The 18,417-nt window shown below is 52.9% G+C and overlaps 3 protein-coding genes across 3 annotated transcripts in view; 2 read left to right on the top strand and 1 right to left on the bottom strand.

The window, feature by feature from the left end:
- The window catches only part of LOC111922621 (uncharacterized), an 813,543-nt gene that overhangs the window by 46,547 nt on the left and 748,579 nt on the right, over nt 1-18,417 (bottom strand). The window lies entirely within an intron of this gene.
- Nucleotides 1-18,417, top strand: part of LOC111945726 (uncharacterized) — a 555,958-nt gene that overhangs the window by 205,189 nt on the left and 332,352 nt on the right. Inside the window, exons 6-7 of the mRNA XM_086874769.1 lie at nt 4,497-5,278; nt 7,096-7,099. Of these exons, the coding sequence (XP_086730895.1) occupies nt 4,497-5,278; nt 7,096-7,099 (786 nt within the window). The remainder of the gene's footprint in view (nt 1-4,496; nt 5,279-7,095; nt 7,100-18,417) is intronic.
- On the top strand, nt 10,664-16,795 carry LOC147645319 (maestro heat-like repeat-containing protein family member 7; the record flags this gene model as incomplete). The annotated part of the gene is made up of 15 exons (XM_086874882.1): nt 10,664-10,776; nt 10,968-11,109; nt 11,671-12,024; nt 12,209-12,357; nt 12,615-12,762; nt 12,971-13,161; nt 13,244-13,381; nt 13,666-13,780; nt 13,953-14,090; nt 14,323-14,499; nt 14,633-14,788; nt 14,948-15,049; nt 15,448-15,550; nt 15,831-15,887; nt 16,229-16,795. Coding segments are annotated over 15 exons (2,208 nt in total), but the record flags the coding sequence as incomplete, so codon positions are not given.

Genomic DNA, 18,417 nt, shown 5'->3' with positions numbered 1-18,417 from the left:
ACTTGTCTCCATTTTTCCCAAATGTTATCCCCATTTTCCCACATTTGAATCCCATTTATCCCAAATTTTTCCCGTTTTTATCCTGGTTTTGTCCCACTTTTTTCCATTTTTCCTCATTTTATCCCGTTTTCATATATTTTTTCCCCATTATTATCCTATTTTTTATTTTTCCCTAGTTTTCACCCATTTTTCTCCTTTTTTCCTCCATTTCCTCCCTTTTTAACTCATTTTTCCTCATTTTTTTCTTATTTTTTCTGATTTTTTTTCCATTTTTTCCTGCATTTTTACTCCATTTTTTCTCCATGTTGTCCTAATTTTTCCCTTTTTTTTTTTCCATTTTTAATCTATTTTTTCCACATTTCTCCATTTTACCCTCTTTTTGCTCCATTTTCCCCCAGTTTTTTCCCCATGTTCTCTCCTGTTTTCCCCATTTTCTTCCATTTTTCTCCCACTTTCACTTCATTTTTACCATTTTTATTCCCATTTTCCCTTCATTTTTCTCCCAGTTTTCCTCATTTTTTTTCCCCATTTTTATCCTGGTTTTATCTCATTTTTCCATCATTTTATCCCCATCTTCTTCCATTCCTTTCTCCCATTTTTCCCAATTTTTCCTTCATTTCTATCCCATTTTTCCCTAATTTTATCCCATTTTTTCCCTATTATTTTCCCACGTTGGCTCCAATTTCCCCCATTTTTCCTCCATTTCCATCCTAATTTTCCCTATTTCCCCCTAATCTTTTCCATTTAATTATTCAAAAAAATTAATATTTTCGTGGGAAAAAAGGGTGCTTTGGGGGCAAAATTCCATGAATTTGAATCACAGCTTTCTCGTGATTTTTCCATGATTTTTCCATGATTTCTGCATGACTTCCAGCCAGAAGGAGGCGTGGGATTCATCCGAACATTCTGGAAGCTGGAATAGGACCAGGCTATCAACCTTCCCAAAAATCTGGACCAGCTCATCTGCAATTCCACCTTTCCCCACTCCCCGGATTCCCAGGTCCGGAAATTCTTCTACAACCTCCCAGGTAGGCAATTCCCAAAATTCCATGGAAAAATGGGATAGGGGGATTTCATCCTGGAATTTTCCTGATTTTCCCCAATCTTTTTCTCTCTTTTTTTTTTTTTTTTTTTTTTCTTATTTTTCCCTCATTTTTCCCTGAATTTTTCCCAGTTTTTTCGCCATTTTTTTCCTGATTTTTTTGTTTTTCCTGATTTTTCCCTCTTCCCAAAATTTTTTGTCTTTCCCCAACTTTTTCTCTAATTTTTCTATAATTTTTCTGGTTTTTCCCATTTTTTCCCAATTTTTTCCCTTGTTTTTCCCATTTTTTTCCCTGATTTTCCCCCAGGGTTTTTTTTCATTATTTTTTTATTTTTCTGATTTTTTTTTCATTTTTTTCCCATTTTTTTCTTAAACTTTTCCTTGATTTTTGTGCTTTTTCCTGTTTTAATCCCATTTTTTTTCCCTGATTTTTCCCTTTTCCTTTCTCTAATCTTTCTGGTTTTCCCCAATTCTTTCCTGATTTTTTTTCATTATTTTTTTCTGATTTTCCCAGATTTTTTTATCCTTTTCCTGTTTGTTTCCCTGATTTTCCGCTGATTCTCTTTTTTTTTCCACATTTTTTCTCTGATTATTTCCAAATTATTTTCCAGATTTTTTTGCAATTTTTTCTCAAATATTTCTGGTTTTTCCTTCATTTTTCCAATATTTTCCCAATTTTTTCCTGATTTTTCCTGATTTTTCCCAGGGTCTTTTTGGTTTTCTTTTCCTGATATTTTCCCTGATTTCTCACAATTTTACACAATTTTTTTCATGTATTTCCCATTTTTTCCTGATTCTTCTCTTTTCCTTTCCCAATTCGTTTCTAGCTTTTTCCCAATTTCTTCTCAAATTTTCCTAGTTTTTACTTGATTTTTCCTGGGATTTTTCCTATTTCATTCCAGATTTTATTCCTCTTTCTTTTCTGGTTGTTTCCCAATTTTTCCAAGTTCTTTCCCAGTTTTTTTTTCTGATTTCCCCAATATTCTTTCCAATTTTCCCTGGTTTTTCATGATTTTCCTTCTTTTCCTCTTTTTTCCTGATTTTTTCCCCATTTTTTCTGATTTTTCCCAGATTTTTTTCCATTTTCTTTTTCTGACTTTTTTCCCCATTTTTTTCCCATCTTTTCCTTGAGTTTTCTCTTTTTTTCCCCCCAAATTTTTCCTGGTTTTTCCCAAATTTTTTCAAATTTTCCCATTTTTCCCAAATTTTTTCCCAATTTTTTCCTGATTTTTTCCCTGATGTTTATGAATTTCACCCTGATATTTTTCTGGTTTTTTCCCTGATTTTTCCCTTACATTTTCCTTGAATTTATCCTTGTTTTTTTCCCATTTTTTTCCCAATTTTCCAGCTTCTTGCACACTCCCAGTCTGATCCCAGTAACTCCCAGTCTGATCCCAGTCACTCCCAGTCTAATCCCAGTCACTCCCAGTATGAGGCCAGTGGCCCCCAGTTGCTCCCTGTCAGTGCCAGTGTGACCCCAGTAGCCTCCAGTGTGATCCCTGGGACTCCCTGTCTCTCCCAGTATATCCCAGTCAGCCCCAGCACGCTCCCAGTCATTCCCAGCTCCTCCCAGTTGCTCTCAGCATGATCCCAGTTGTTCCCAGCCACTCCCAGTCAATCCCAGTATGATTCCAGTCACCCTCAGTGGCATCCCAGTCTCAGCCAGCAGGGACCCAGCTGCTCCCACTGTGATCCCAGTATGATCCCAGTTGAGTGTGATCCCAGAATAGTTGTAATTCTTCCCAGTTCCTACCAGTGTGATCCCAGTTGTCCCTGGAATAGTCCCAGTCCATCTCAGCATGGTCCCACTCACTCCCAGTTTCTCCCACTGTGGTTCCAGCTGTTCCCAGTGTGGTCACAGACACTCCCAGTATATCCCAGTTGCCCTCAGCGTGCTTGTGCTCATTCCCAGTCATTCCCAGTTGCCCCAGTAAGGTTCCAGTTACCCCAGTCCAAACCAGTCCCTGCCAGTGCTGTCACCCCTGGGATCCCCCAGCCCTCTCTGTGTTCCCCCCTCCCACATCTCCCCAGAGGAGCCCCAAGGGCTGGCAGTCCCCAGCCAGGGTTCCCAGCCAGCCCCAGGTTGGATCTGCAGCCCCCAATTTTCCCAGTTTCCCTCTCCTTTTCCCCGGGCCGGGTTCCCCCCGTCCCCAGCGGGTGGGAGCAGCGGAGAGCCCCGCGCTGCCCATCCCGACCTGTCCCGGCTCCATCCCCGCTCCTGCCGTGGGCTGTGAGGGGTTTGGGAACGGGGCACCGAGGGTGTCACTGCTCCTGGGGGAGGAGGAGGAGGGATGGAAGAGGAGGGATGAAGAAGGAGAGGGAGAAGGGATGGGAGTAGGAGAAGGAGCTGGCGTTAGGTAGGAAGAGGAGTACAAAGGATGGAAGGGGAGGAGAGGGAGGAAGAGGAAGGACAAAGGAGTATCAGGGAAAGGAGAAGGAACCACGAGGGCTAGCACTCCCTGAATTCACAGCCCCTCACCCATGGGATCATCATCCCCCATCCCACAGGTGCCCCAAGACAGGGAGCTCAGTCCAGATATCCTGGGGCATCCCTGGGTTGGGATTGGGGGGGGGGCGGGGGGGGAGTATTCAAGTGTTAAGGACTGCAAAGCTCAGTGGAAAATGCCCGTTGTGGAGACACTGGGGTTCCCAGCATCTGTTAGTGAGAAGATGGAAAAGGTGAGAACTTTTCAGATTCCTGGCACTCCCAGCAGCCTGAGGAGGGCAGGGATCGAGTAGACAGAGGACCCCCAGTACATGCGTGACCCCCAGCAGCTGGGACAGGGGGGAACCCCTGAACAGCAAAGGGGAGAGACCAGAGATGGGGAACTCCTGGGAGGCATTTTAGGGGATGAATCTTGGTGTTTGGGAGGTTTTTATGGATAGCTTGTGATTTCTAGAGATGGACTTGGCAGGAGGAACCCCCTATTCCAATGTGCTCGTGAATTGTATTTCTCCTCAAACATGGATTTCTCATTCCCAGACTGTTGGCCCAAGGGAGGAAGAGGCTGTGAGGAAGAGGAAGATCTCCCAGGACACCCAGGCAGGTGAGGAGGAAGTCAGTGCCCCTTTCCCCCTCTCTCCTGCTCCATCTCCCAGCCCAGCCTGGCCCCCGGCTGCAGGACAACCCCGCTGCCGACGCCGTCCTGCCGGGGACGCACTGGGGGGATCTCCTTCCCCTTCCCTCTGGCACGGAGGCAAATCCCATCCTCTCCTTGTCCTTCCTCCCCCAGACAAGGAGCTGAGGATGGAGACCAGGGAGGACAAATCCCCACAGCAGAACCTCGTGGAAGAGGCCGTTTTGAGCAGCTCCACAGCACAGGAATCCAATGGGGAGGAAAATCCCAGGAGATCCCGCAGGAGGAGGGGCTCCAAACCCATCCCAGGGTGCTCTGAAAAGGAAAGACCCACCCTGTGCCGGGAAGGCGGCCGGAGATCCAGCCGGGGCTCTGAGCTGGTGGTCCATGAGCAGCTTCAGGATGGGGAGAAGCCCTACAAGTGCTTGGAGTGTGGGAAGAGCTTCAGACAGAGCAACAAACTGATCTGCCACCGGATGATCCACACTGGGGAATGGCCCTACAAGTGTGGGGAATGTGGGAAGGGCTTCTACTGCAGCTCCCACCTCCTCATCCACCAGCGCATCCACACTGGGGAGAGGCCCTACGAGTGTCCCCAGTGTGGGAAGAGGTTTCAGAGCAGCTCCATTCTCATCCAGCACCAGCGGATTCACACGGATGAGAGGCCCTTCCGCTGCCCTGACTGTGGGGAGGGCTTCAAGCGAAACTCCCACCTCATCAGGCACCGGCGCATCCACACTGGGGAGAGGCCCTATGAGTGTGGGGAATGTGGGAAGAGCTTCAGCCAGAGCTCCAGCTTGATCAGCCACCAGAGAACCCACACTGGGGAACGTCCCCATGAGTGTGAGGAATGTGGGATGACCTTCAGCCAGAGGTCCCAGCTGACCATCCACCAGATGATCCACACTGGGGAGAGGCCCTATGAGTGTCTCCAGTGTGGGAAGAGGTTTCAGACCAGCTCCAGCCTCCTCCAGCACCAGCTGATTCACACAGATGAGAGGCCCTTCCGCTGCCATGACTGCAGGAAGGGCTTCAAGGACAACTCCAATCTCATCAGGCACCAGCGCATCCACACTGGGGAGAGGCCCTATGAGTGTCCCCAGTGTGGGAAGAGCTTCACCCAGAGCTCTAACTTGACCCAACACCAACGGAGGCACCGGTAAGGGAAGCCCTGCAAGTGCCCCAAGTGCAGGAAGGTGTCCATGTGCTGCTCGAGCTCCATCCCCTATCAGAGGACCCATGTTGGGCAGAGCCCTGATGACCCACGTTCCCAGTGATCTGTGTTGGGAAGACACTGGGCTGGTGGTCATTTTGATTTGGCCCTAATTTTCTTTTGATTCATCTTCATCCCTTTAAAACAGACAAAATTGGGGTAAAAGTCTACAGATTCATCAAAGGCATCTAAAACATCTCTTTTACTAGTGCTTGAAGGGAATCTGGTATTCAGGGAGGTAATGGGGAGGGTTTTGGGGGTATTTGGTTTATTTGTCTCCATCTCTTGGCACTCAAGGAGATGAGCGAGTTCTATCTGTCACCTCAAAACCACTCAGTGCCATTGAAATCTACTCAATCCCACCCAAAATGACTGGATTCCGCAGCCCCTCAGGGTGTGTTGCCTTAAATTTTAGCTTTCATATTTTTCAAATTCTGCACTGCCTAGGTTTGTAGTTTTGAACTTCCTATTAAGTGCTAGTGAGCTCCCTTCACAGAGTAGGTAGACAAAACAATTCCTTTTCTAGCTTGATACCAAGGACAATCATTATAAGTTCCATGCCCAAAAGCATGAACAAGGGTGGACTGAAGAGAGAAAACAAGGATGGGACTTCCTCATCTGAAGCTGTAATTGGACAATGAATCCAAATATGCAGATGGACCTAAACTTCTAAAAATGTGAGACCTCATGATCACTTGTCCATTCCTGTGACCATTTCTGGTCCATCTTGGGTGTAGCCCTGTCCAGGTTCTTGTACGGCCCAAGGTGTATCCTCTAAGGCCTTTTAATAAACTTTATTCTTAACTCTGTCCAGCCCCTGTTCTAGGTCAGCCTTCTGAAGGCATCAGGTGGAATGGGGTTGGAAGGGGATTGGGTGAAGTGGGATGCAGATCAGGAGGGGTGAGATGGGCATTGGATGGGGCAGGATGGGTGGGATAGAATTTGGGAGGTGTGAAATGGGGGAAATAGGGCTTGGGAAGGGGGTCTTGATGTCCAGCAGGGATGGGATGGGTTGGGGTTTGGATTGGGGAGGTGGGGTGGGGTCTGCAATGAGACAGCCAAATTTTAGGGATGATGAAGGGAGGGGGAGCCCATTATTGAATGAGGTTTTGGATATTCAACGTTCCTGAAGAGATTTTGGGGTATCTCACATTTCTGAGGCGCTTTTGGGGCACTCTCCAGCTCTTGGGGGTTCCTGAGAGCAGCTCCATGGAGCCCCATTGCCAGGGCTGGTTGCCATGGGCACGAGCTCAGAGCTGTAGCCAGAGTGCGTTGCCTTGGTGCTGGAGAGCAGAGAAATGATGAATGGCCCCAGACACCTCCAGTGTGCATTTGGTGTCAAGATGAAAAATGAGGGATGGGACCACTATGCTTTGAAATGATTTATTGCGCAAGTAGCTCGATAAGATATCAGTCTCAAGGCGTGAGATTTATAGAGGAGCAACAAGTCAGCCATAGCTTGTGGAAGTCAGAGTTTCTTCTCCCCACAGCAATATATAACATTTTGGTCCAATAGGCTAATGGAAAACCTCTCAGACTATTCACTGAGTCCTCATAGAGGTGCAGCAAACATAGTTTATTTCTATCTTTAGCACACTTTTATAGGGTCCAACAGGGTTCACAGGGCTTAACAGGCTACAACTGGTTAACACATATTGTTTACATTCTTTTCCACGTACAGAATGCCATTGTTTTTCTTTATTCTCGCTGTTCCAGGAGAGTTTCAAAGACACTGCTTTTAATATTGTTGCCTGAATTAAAAGCTGGGTTGTGCAGACAGGCTTTTACTAAAATATCATGCTTTCTCTATTAAAATGTTCCCTTACAGTAAATACAGGATATGTTATAATAAACAGAGTCCCAGGACCTTTCTTTTGCTGCCCAGGGTGTGTGGGGCATAGGGGAAGAGAGGGAAAAGGGGGCTTGTGCTCAGCAACCTGTCAGGGCGTGCAGTGGTGCAGGGAAATGGCCAGAAACCCTTGGCCTTTGGTGGTTCTGCTGAAGGCACAAGCCCTGTCCCAGCCAGGAAGCGCCATCTGTGTCCTTGTGCCCGTGTGGTGCTCCCTGGATTGCTGAGGGCTCCCAGGTGCCTCTTGACCCAGCTCCTCTGGAGCTCCTGTGGGGCTGCGGCGCTGCTGCTGGGCCAGGCTGGGGGAGACCCTGAGGGGACGGGGCACTGGGAGGCTGTAAATGGATGAGGGGCTGTGGAGGCCCAGATGGGACAAGGCAGTGGGAAAGCACAAGGGGGATGTGTGAGGGAGTGGGTGGCAGGAGGTTCCAAGGGGACAGGAGGCCCCTGAGGGGCCGGGGTGGTGGGAAGCCCTGAGGAATGAGGTATCAGAGGCCATAAGCAGCCCCCGGGCAGCCGCCTTTTTCCTGGCACCCAGCTGCTCTGGTGCTTCCCCAAAATGTCCCCCAGGCCTGCAGCAGAAGCCCTCGAAGCTGGGACACCACCCCATCAGGAGGGTGGGGACAGCCCGAGGTGCCCAGGCTGGGCTGGCTGGGGACATGGAGGGCAGGGGGTGCTGCCAGGCCACGGCCACTGGGTGCCTGCGATAAGGGGCAGTGGGCAGAGCCAGCCCCGGCCCTCACAGCTGCCCAGGCCATGGTGCTGTGACCGAGGGTCCCCTGACACAGAGCTCGGGGCCCGCAGAGTTACTGCCACCATGGGGAGGGTGGCGATGTCCCCTCCGGCAGGGCTGCCCAGTGGCTGCTGCCCAAGCGGCTCTGGAGCCCACAGAAACAGCAGCAGAGTGTGCCCAGGAACAGCAGCAGAGTGTGCCCAGGAACAGCAGCAGAGTGTGCCCAGGAACAGCAGCAGCCCCAACGTCGGCACCTGCGCACTGAGGTGTCCGCAGCAGCCGGGTGCCAAACAGGGGGAGGCTGTGGGCACAGCTGCCTTTGGTTTGGCAAAAGGCATCAGCAGAATTGGCCACAATGGCTTTCTCTTCACTTGAAGCCTCACAGCAACGCTTGGCAGCTTCAGCTGCAGCTTGTGCCCCTGACTGACTTGGATGGCCGTGCCTGAGGGTGGGCTCACCTTACACACTCAGGTGTCCCAAGGCAGAGGCATTGGCACCATTGTGAGAGAGAGAGACTCTGATGGGACTCAAGCCCTGCGCTGCAGCTGCCCTCCCTCTCTTCTGTCCAGGCACCTTAAAGACACATGAAATAAAATCCTGGACTTGCTTGGAACAAAGGAAGAAGCAGCAGGCACTGAAAAAAAGCAGGGATTTACACGGCTCAGTTTTGCTCTCCACTTGGGGAACCAAAGAATCCCGGAGCACTTTGTGTTGCAAAGTATCATAAACATCATCCAGTTCCAACCACCCTGCCATGGGCACAGGTGGTGTGCAGGCACAGGTGTCACTAGAATTGGAAGAACACTTCTCCATGTTGACCTTTTCTTCTCCTGGATTTCAAGCAAAGATGAAAAAATCATCTGGTGAATCACAAATGAATACTGTAGCTCACAGAACTAGGAGTAGGAGTCTCCAGTGGCCCATGGTGTGTCCATTCAACCATTGTTAGATCATCCAGTTGAACTCAGCCCGGTGCAGCCCGGGCACAGGCACCAGGCTGGTCCATTTCTGCATCCCAAAGTCTTTGTGGCTCCCTGTGCACCCATTGCCTCCTAAATCCATTCTTGAATTCCCAGTTACTGCTGTGCAGGACATGAGAACACAGGAACAGCTTGTTTGGCTCATTCTTGCATTTGCTGCTCCTGCCTAAAGTAATCATCAGGACTATATGCTGATGTCATGGTATAGCCCAACACCAGGGACTTCTTCTGTGATGTCTAATACTAAAACCTTGTCTGACTGTTCAGAGACTCTAAAATCCAGGGTGAAAATGACAGCTTTGGTGTGTAAGAATCCTAGAAATTTTGACATGTGATTTTTCTAGTCAAGGAGTTTAATGCCAATGAGGAAACTACAAAAATATTAAAACTTATTTTCATTGGAAACCCCTCTGAAATGGCATCAGGACACCTACAGGGGACAGGGTATGACACTGGGGACAGTACTTGGCAGTTCATGGCTTCAGATGTGGGAGATAAATATTTTGCCCGGGTTCAACCTGAAGATCAAGTTTTCCCAGAGTTTTGATTGACTGGTCATTGCAGGTAAGTTTAATAAATGCAAAAGGATGTAAAAGCACAATTTCTGGAGAATGTGCACTAGGGAGAAAATTGGGAGAAAACCTTGAAAACAGTCAGCAGGCTCTGGAAAAATTTTAAAAAGTTAAAATTAAAAATAGATGTAGCTCTGTGACTATTCAGGCAGGACTCTGTGTCTGGAGGAAATGTTTGCCTTGCATCAGCTGCAACACAGACAGACACGCAGCAACTGGGGCCTTGAACATCAGAGACTGGGCTAATGTTTCTCCCAGAAGAAAAGACAGAAAATCACACTGAAACATGACAGTGCCTCTGTACAATCTAACCATCCTAGGAAACTCAGCAGCTGATGGTGTTTTTGTGCTACTGCAAACCCCTTCCATGAAAAACATCATTCCAGGAAGGAGCAACATCATCTGACAGATAGCAAGAGTGGCCAGCAGTAGCTCCAGGAGCTCCTGCCAACAGCCCCTGCAGGAAGGAGCCCAGCCCCCAATGCACGTGGGCTTTGGCTGCCCTCTGGCACAGAAACCCCCCAGGGGCACAGGTCTCTGGGGCAGGAGAAGGGCACCAGCACTGCCAGGGCTCGGTTGGGGTGGCAGGTCTGCCTTGGTGGGGACTCTGCCACACCTGCAGATTTTAGTGCTGCCAGGCCCCTGTGCAGATTCTGTGCAAGGCCCCGTGCCCTTCCTGCTGCGGCTGCATCGGCAGCCTGGGGGCTCCTTCTGCTGCCCTGAGCCTGCAGAGCAGGGCAGCGTTTGCTGATGGTTTGAGGCGTTCCTAAAGATCCTGTTGGGCTGTCAAAGACACTTTGGGCAAAGGATTCCTTCCAACCTGGGCCACTTTGGGGGGGATGGGGGCAGCCCAAGGGCAGGTGGCAGTGTGTGCAAGGGCCCTTTGTGACACATGGTCACCATGGGATGGAAAGGGACAGGGTGTCAGAGGGCCCTTTGTGACATGTGGTGACATAGGAGCTGGTGGTGACAGGGCCACGCCACAGTGCCCAGTGCACGCGACGGGACAGGACGCGGCAGAGCGGTGCTGTGAGGAGCCCCCGCACAGCGCACTCGTTTGTGTCGGACCCGGAGCTTTTCCAAGTCTTTCCTTGTACAGGTGACCTCGTGGCAAGACTGCGGGCCTTGGTGGCCCGTGGCTTTCCCGAGGCTTTTCTTTTGCAGGTGCCTGTGGGGCAAGACTGCGGGACTTGGTGACCCGTGGCCTTCCCAAGACTTTTCTTTTGCAGGTGCCTTCAAGGCCAGACTCCGGTACTTGGACCTGGAGCTTTTCTGAGGCATCTCCCATCCTTCTGGCCTCTGTCCTCAAGGTGAGACTGTGGGACCTGGTGACCACAGTCATTTACGAGGAGTCTCCAGCCATTGTGGCAGGAGCCCTCGAGACCAGACTGCAGGACTTGCTGTCCTGTAGCCTTCCTGGGGCTTCTCTCTCGCAGGTGCCTTCAAGGCACAACTGCAGGACTTGTTGACTCAGAGATTTCCCACGGCATCTCTCTTTAAGGTGCCTTCAAGGCAAGATTGTGTCATGGCGGGCATATTCCTCAGCGTCTTCAAAGTGTTCAGGGGGAAAAGAAAGACAGACCCTGGACCTGCCCCAGCACAACAGCTGGAAGAGCCAAAGAAGTTCCAGCCACTGCAGGATGGTGAGTGGCAGAACTGGGCCACAGGGCTGATGGCTGCAGTCAGCTAGGCCCTGCCCCATCCCATCCCATCCCATCCCATCCCGTCCCGTCCCGTCCCGTCCCGTCCCGTCCCGTCCCGTCCCATCCCATCCCGTCCCGTCCCATCCCATCCCATCCCATCCCGTCCCGTCCCGTCCCGTCCCGTCCCGTCCCATCCCGTCCCGTCTCATGTGGACATGCCGAAGGACAAGACAGAATAGGGGCTGGGGCTGACACCTGGCAGTGGCTGTGCTCCATCCTCTGAGCCACCCCAGGGCTGTCCCTGCCTGGGGAGTGTAGGGCTGGGCTGTGTTCTCCAGCCTCTCCTGCAGCCCCTCAGCTCTGGCTGCTCTTTGCCAGATGCAGCCATGGCCCAGACACAAGAGCAGGAGCCTGCCCGTGGCCGCTTCCGAAGAGCAGCGCAGGTACCTGCAGCCATCCCCACCTGGGCTGGGCCTGCTGGCACTGCTCAGCCCAGCAGTGGAGCTTGGAGCACTCCATGGAACATGCCTCTCTCCCCTGTCCTTTGTTCATTCTGCACAGAGGTTCCGCAAATTCCTGCGCATTCGGCGTAGGAGGAACACCACAGCAGCAACTGAGGGCGCAGCTGAGCCTGACTGCAGGCTGACCGAGCTCCAGGCAGAGCCTGATGTCAGCCCGGATTCAGCTGAGCACTCACAAGAGTCTGACGCTGCAGTGGAGTTTGACAGGGCAAAGGCTGACATGGCAGGGACTGAGGGCATTCAAAATGATGACACCGGAGAGACTCAGGGCATCGCAAAGGCCAACAGGACACCCACTCCCACTATAAGCCAAGAGCTCATATGGGATTATTTCAAGGACCCTCGTGTTTCTTCTGACGTTGTTGAGAAGAGAGCTGCTTCTTCTGAGCAGCAGGTACCCAGCCAGGTACTGGAACTGGAGGTCTCCCACGATCCTGTGCCCCCTCACGCCACATCCACAGGGCCCCCTCAGCCTTTGAGGCCAGCAGAGCATGACAGGAAGGGAAGCACTTCTTGGGGGAAGCTGGGGAAGTTGCTGCCTTGGACGGCACTCCATGTCTTCCCCATGCCTCCTCCAGGTGCCAGCTACTGTGAGGAACATTCACCAGAGTCTGGTGTCCCATGTCACTGTGGATGTCAGGCAGCAAATTGACATTATAAGGCTGGCTGAAGAACACCCTGCTGATGTGGCGCTGACCCTCCTGCACTGTGCCCCATCGTGTGACAGGTATGGGGCCCACGTGCCTTGAGAGCTCAGGGCTCACCGGCCTTTAGGGCCCATGGCCCTGCACAGCCTGTCCAATGGGCTCTGCCCAACAGGCAGAGAGGTCCAGGAGCCTCGGGCCCCTCTGTGTCCTGAGGGTGCTGCCAATGCTCCCTCCCTGCCCTTCAGGGCACTGGGGCTCTGTCACCTGGGTCCCCACAGCTACACAGGGCATTGCTCTGTGACTGAGACACCCCTGACACAGAGCTCTGATCCCACAGAGCTGCTGAAATGATGTGGCAAACCATAGGCTCGTCAGGACCAACAGTAGAGAAAGTGCTGCCAACACTGCTCTGTGTGATGGAGAACTGGCCCCTTTGCAGCACCTGCACCTCTGATGGAGACAACAAGGACGTTTTTCCCTTGAGTGTGAGTTTATGGAGATGGCCTTTGATCACCTGGAGCTTGCTTCCCCAGGAGCTCTCCGTCTTCTCCCTGCCTAAGGCGCTGGGCTGAAACCTGGGCTAGGGGAAGGCTCAGGGGGCACCAGGCCTGCTGCTCCCCCTGTGTCTCCCCTCAGGCCCTGCCCCATGGACACCTCGGCACTGAGCACTGCCTTGGTGTGCTTCTTTTGCAGGCAACTCTGGTGCTCTGGGTGATTGTCCAGATGCCACAGTGCTGCGAGGCGATGATGCTTTATTCCGCCCGTCTGTTTGTGGCTCTGCTGTTCCATGTTGTCATCACCACCCAGCAGATGCCACCAGTGGAAGTTGACAGCTTCTGGAAAACATGCCGGGAGCAACACCGCCTTCCCAGCAACCCCAACAGGTGCCAGTCCTCCTGTCCTTCCCATGCCCTTGTGGCTGACACCAGTGCACTCAGTGTGACCTGGGCTTTGCTCTGCACACAGGTTTGCAGTGCAGGCCACGAAATCTCTGCTCTGCCGACTGCGGTGTGACAGTGTGGTCATGGAAATGGGACGCAAGCGTGGCTGGGACACGCTGCTCTGTGCTGACACCCAGCACTATGCCGTGGGTCTGCTGGCCAGGTGAGCCTCACTTCTCCCAACTGCCTCTGAAATCTGTGCCCTGTGCCTGGGGTGTGTCACACAGTCCCTGTGGTCCTGGCCAGAGGGCCTCGTCACTGAGGGATGGCTAAGCAGACTGGAAAAGGCTGAGAGGAGGGTGCCCAAAAGGAGCCACTTCCCAAAGCACCCATGGTCCCTCCAGGGATTCTGGGGAAAGGCCAGATCTCTGTGATTCTTTCCTGGGAGAGGTTTGTCCCCCCACCCCCCCCACCATCAGGGTCTTGGTGCTGTTTTCCCCCTGACAGGGAGATGCTCCGTGGCTTGATCCCCTTCTGTTCCCATATTGCACTCGACCTGCTCAAGTCACTCAGAAGGGAGGAGCCATGCTGTGATCTGTCCTTCCTGGCATTCCTTGTGGAGGTGAGCCCGATGGCCAGCACTACCTCGCTGAGCTGCCTGCCAGCCCTGTCCCCTTGCATAGCCACAGCTGCCTGGGACGGTGCCCGCGCCCTGTGCTGCTGCCTGGGCCCAGCCCTGCCCAGTTCTGGGCTCCTGCCAGCCGGCTCCCCTGTCACTGCCCTGTGCCTTTCAGGTCCTCGAGTGCTTGGACTTGGCTAAACACGGTGACAGTGTCCTTGAGATCACATCAAGGCACCTGCAGAGTGAGTGCAGACAGAGGCGTCGCCTGGCGCTCAGAGGCCTCGTGGTGCTCAGCAAGGAACCCTCGATGGTGAGGACAGGGCAGCGGCTGAAGCTGTGCTGGGGAAAGCAGCTCCTTGGGCTGGCTGGGCTTCAGGAGCTCAGGCAGCTGCTCCCAGCTCTCCTGCCTCACCTGCCTGAGTGCTTTGGGACAGCCCTTTGGCCTCTGGGCCTGGCAGCAGCAGGGTGGGGTTGCAGTGCCAGGGCGGTCTTGGCACTGCAGCCGTTCAGGGCTTCCCAGCTCAGCCTTGTGTTCCACACAGGCCATAAGAATGTGCAGCCTGTCTCGAAGCCTTCAGGAGCTGCTGGGTGATGCAGATGGAGATGTAGTTGGCATGGCCCTCCGTGTGTTCATCAGTATTCTCAAGAATAAAGACATCATGATATGCAGCACCACTGCCCCAAAGCTGGCTCAGGCACTCCTGCTGCTCTTTGACCATGTAAGGCTCTGTGCCCCCAGACATGGGCATTGGCTGCTGCCCAGAAACTTTGTATCTTACAGATTTCTGAGCCTTTGCCCAGGTGAGCCTGGGGGAATTGGTATTAAGGTATTTTTCTCTTGTTTTCCTCCAGGACCACAGCCATGTGCAGTTGCTCTCCCTTGATCTCTTCTTCAAGGCAATGGACTTGGTAGTGGATGAGGGAAAGAAGCCCCTGGAGAAGATTTTGAACCAGAGCCTGCTTCCACTCTTCATCCACTGCCATGATGAGAACCAGCATGTGGCAAAGGTCAGGTTTTGTGTGATGTTGGTGCATCCTTGGGAAGGGCATTGGCTTCCACCTGTCCTGAAACCTTCCAGGCTGCGGCTTCCTCAGGGCCCTGTCACCCAGACAAGAGTCCTGTGCCCTGGGCTGCAGTGCCATCTCTGCATCTCTGCTGCTCTCCAGGCCTCTCGGGAAACGCTGCTTCGTGTGGCCGAGTTCCTCAAGAGGAGGAATCTGAAGCAGCTGATTAGGAAGGAGCAGCTATCAAAGTTTGCTGAGTGTCTGGTAAGGGCAGCCTGGATTAGCTCAACTTTGAGAAGCCCCCTGGTCCCAGCACTCAGTGTGTGGGGCTGGCAGCTGTGGCCCCTGCCCGGTGCTGCACCCAGGGGCACCAGCCTGCGCCCCACACGCTGCTCCCTTCCCCGGGCCGCACGGCTTCTTCTCCAGGCTCCCGTGGCCCCGAGCCGGGTGCCAATGGAGCCCCACACTGGGGCTGCGGGCAGGGGCGGCACCGCGGCTCCCCGGGCAGCAGCCGGCCCTCTGCCCCCTCCAGAGCCCGGCGCCAGCGGCTGCTGGCCGGGCCTCAGGGCTGGGCGGGCACGGGAGGCCGGGGCTGGCCGCAGGCAGTGCCCGGCCGAGGGGCAGAGCCCGCACCAACCCTTCCCTCCTGCCGCTCTCTGCAGCTGGCACAGGACAGGAACCGAGCGGCCGAGCAGCTGCGCCGGGCCCTGCCGTACCTGGACTGCCCGCAGGAGACCCTGCGAGAGGCGGCCATCAGGTTCATCGGTGAGCCACGAGCCCGGGCTCCCTCCCCGCCCCGCCGCAGCTCGGCCCCGGCCCCGGCTGCTGCCCCGGCAGCGGCACCCGGGCCCGGCGCCCTGGAGCCCCGGCTGCCCTCGGGGCTGCTGCTGCCGGCCTCTGGCAGCCGTGCCCTTGGGCTGAGTCAGGATGCGGCAAGGGCCCGGGCTGAGCCCTGCCGGGGCGGGAGGCCGTGTGGCCACAGGGCTGGCAGCGCCGCTGGCAGGGAGCTGTGCCGCTGGGGCCCTGACAGGCTCTGTGTTCCCAGGGATGGCCGGGCAGCACCTGAGGGGGCAGAAGGAAGAGCTGCAGGCCCTCACTGAGGGTGAGTGAGGGCAGCGGGCAGTGAGGGGCTGGCACTGGGGGATCTGAAATGCCCGGGCAGGGAGCTGTAATCTGTGCCATGGCTTCAGAGGGCTTCTCTCTCTGTGTGGACACCTTGGTGGTGTGGGAATATCACAGAGAGATTTCAGGGATGCAGGGCGAGAGATTTGGGTGGTGATGTAGTTGGGAGAGATTCGTATCCAATACCTTGCAGGTGGTCCTGTTGGCCCCTTAACTCCTGTGGCCACAGTAAGAGCAGGCTGGGATGGCCCTGGCAGGACTTTCTCCTAGGATTCCCACAGATCCGGGCTCTGATTGTAGCTCTGTACCCCTCTCTTCCAGCACTTCAAGCCCTGAGGAGAGATGACAACCCTTCTCAGACAAACACAGACCTTCGGGAGATATTCTCTAAAAGAGCCGCAGAGCTACGCTTGTCTGCTGGCTTAGGAGAACCAGTCTTCATTTAAGATGCTGTGGAAGAAGAGACTATGCCGAGACCAGAAGAGACCAGCTGGAGCTCCAGGCACAGCTAATGACTTGCACAGCTGAGCCTGTGGGAAGCTCGCATGGCTTCAGCCCTCTCCCCCTGCCTGTAGATAGCTCTGTCCCTGCAGCCCTCAGACACTGCCCATCCCTTCTTTTTCCCTCCACTTTCCCTCCCTTTTGATAGCTCCCTCCCTGCAGCCCTCAGACACTGCCCATCCCTTCTTTTTCCCCCCACTTTCCCTCCCTTTTGACAGCTCCCTCCTTCCAGCCCTCAGACACTGCCCATCCCTTCTTTTTCCCTCCACTCTCCCTCCCTTTTGATAGCTCCCTCCTTCCAGCCCCCAGACACTCCCCATCCCCTTTTTTGTCCCTCTGCTCATCCCTTTGCATCGCATCAATAAACAGTTTTCCTTTTTCACTTGACCTGCATCTGTGTGGAGCTGAAGGGTCACAAATCCAGAGCGCTGTGACACACAGGCCCCTCCTGCCGTTCTCTCCTGTGCCGTGTTTTGTGCAGAGACGCAGAGGAAGGAGCGCAGATCAGGCTGGAAAGGTCCCTGTGCTGAAGGCCCGGCTCCACAGCATTGTGGAGTTCAAGGTGTTACTGAAGGCCAGTAGTGGGACAAGGAGCCTGTGTGTGTCAGGGACCAAAGTTGTGTCTAAGGCCCTGCCGTGTTCTGTCCTCTGTTGTGCATGTTGAAAGGTTCATGAATAAAGCCAGGTTCAAAAACCCTCCTGGAAAGGCAAAATCCCAATTTCAGCAGCTTTTTCCACTTCTGCATTGCAGGTATTGATGGATCTACTGGAGAGGGAATGTTCATCCCAAATTTCTGCCCGTTTTTCTAGGAACACTCCAATGACAGTACAATGCCATGTGTACTGATTCAGTCTTCTGAGTTTTTTTGGGTTATTCTTTTTTGGGATTTTGGGGTATGGAAGGTGGGGAGAGAGGCAGGACACAATCCAGATCCAAAAAAATCCCATACAGCACTGGAAATGAGGAAAACATAGTGGAAACAAGCAGAAAGGGACTGGGGGAAAAAGGATTTTTAAGAAGGAAAAATAGGGAAAAGTAAGGACATAATTCCAGACAAATCCACTGGTAAAGAATAATTTGGAGGTGGAATAGGAGAAATTCCAGCCCAGCAGGCTACCAGGGCCTGGGAGGGCCCAAATTTTTTATTTTATTTGGGAACTTTTTAGGGCTTTTTAAAAATATTATTGGATTCTTTTCCAGGAAGATCCCCCTTTTCCTTTCTGATGGGACTGGAAGTCAACTCCTGCTCCTGCAGTGCTGTTTTTGCCCATCCTCATTCCTGAATATTCTTAGAAACATCTGTAAAACGGTGAAAATGATGATGGACTGTGGCCTTTTTTCATTCTCAATACTTGTGATGCTATTGGAGTGAAGAGGGGAAAAAACCAATAAAAAATGGGAAAAAATATTTATAAATCAGAATTTTACCATCTATCAGTGCCTGGCTTTTTGTTACAAAGTTTATTAAAAAGAAAAAAAAAAGGTGGTTGCAGTGGGTGACTCCCTTCTGAGCGGAACAGAGGGCCCCTCATGCTGACTGGAGCCATCCCACAGGGAGGTCTGCTGCCTCCCTGGGACTCGGCTACGGGGCATCACTGAGAGACTTCCTGGGCTGATCCAGCCCTCTGGTTATTATCCACTGCTGCTACTCCAGGCTGGCAGAGATGAGACTGAAAAGAGGAGTGCCAGGGCAATTCAAAGGGACTTCAGGGCACTGGCTGAGTGGTTGATAGGGCAGGAGCACAGGTAGACTTTTCCTCAGTCCCTTTGGTGGCAGAAAAGAAGTGAAAGGAATAGGGGAGCCCACATTATCAACAAGTGGCTCAAGGGTTGGTGTCATCGGCAGAATTCTGGGTTCTCTGATCATGGGGCAACTTTTCTGGCACCCGGCCTGCTGGAACTGGATGGGCTGCATCTCTCTTAAGGGTAGAAGAATTTTATCTTATGAAGTGGCAGAACTCACTGAGAGGGCTTTAAACTAGGTTTGAAGGGGGAAGGGGATGCAGCT

Source organism: Cyanistes caeruleus, unplaced genomic scaffold, assembly GCF_971803275.1.
Source record: "Cyanistes caeruleus unplaced genomic scaffold, bCyaCae1.hap1.1 HAP1_SUPER_30, whole genome shotgun sequence".
In the NCBI taxonomy this organism is placed as follows: Eukaryota; Metazoa; Chordata; class Aves; order Passeriformes; family Paridae; genus Cyanistes; species Cyanistes caeruleus.
The sequence above is the reverse complement of the archived record's forward strand: the minus strand, read 5'-3'. Positions and strand labels throughout refer to the sequence as shown.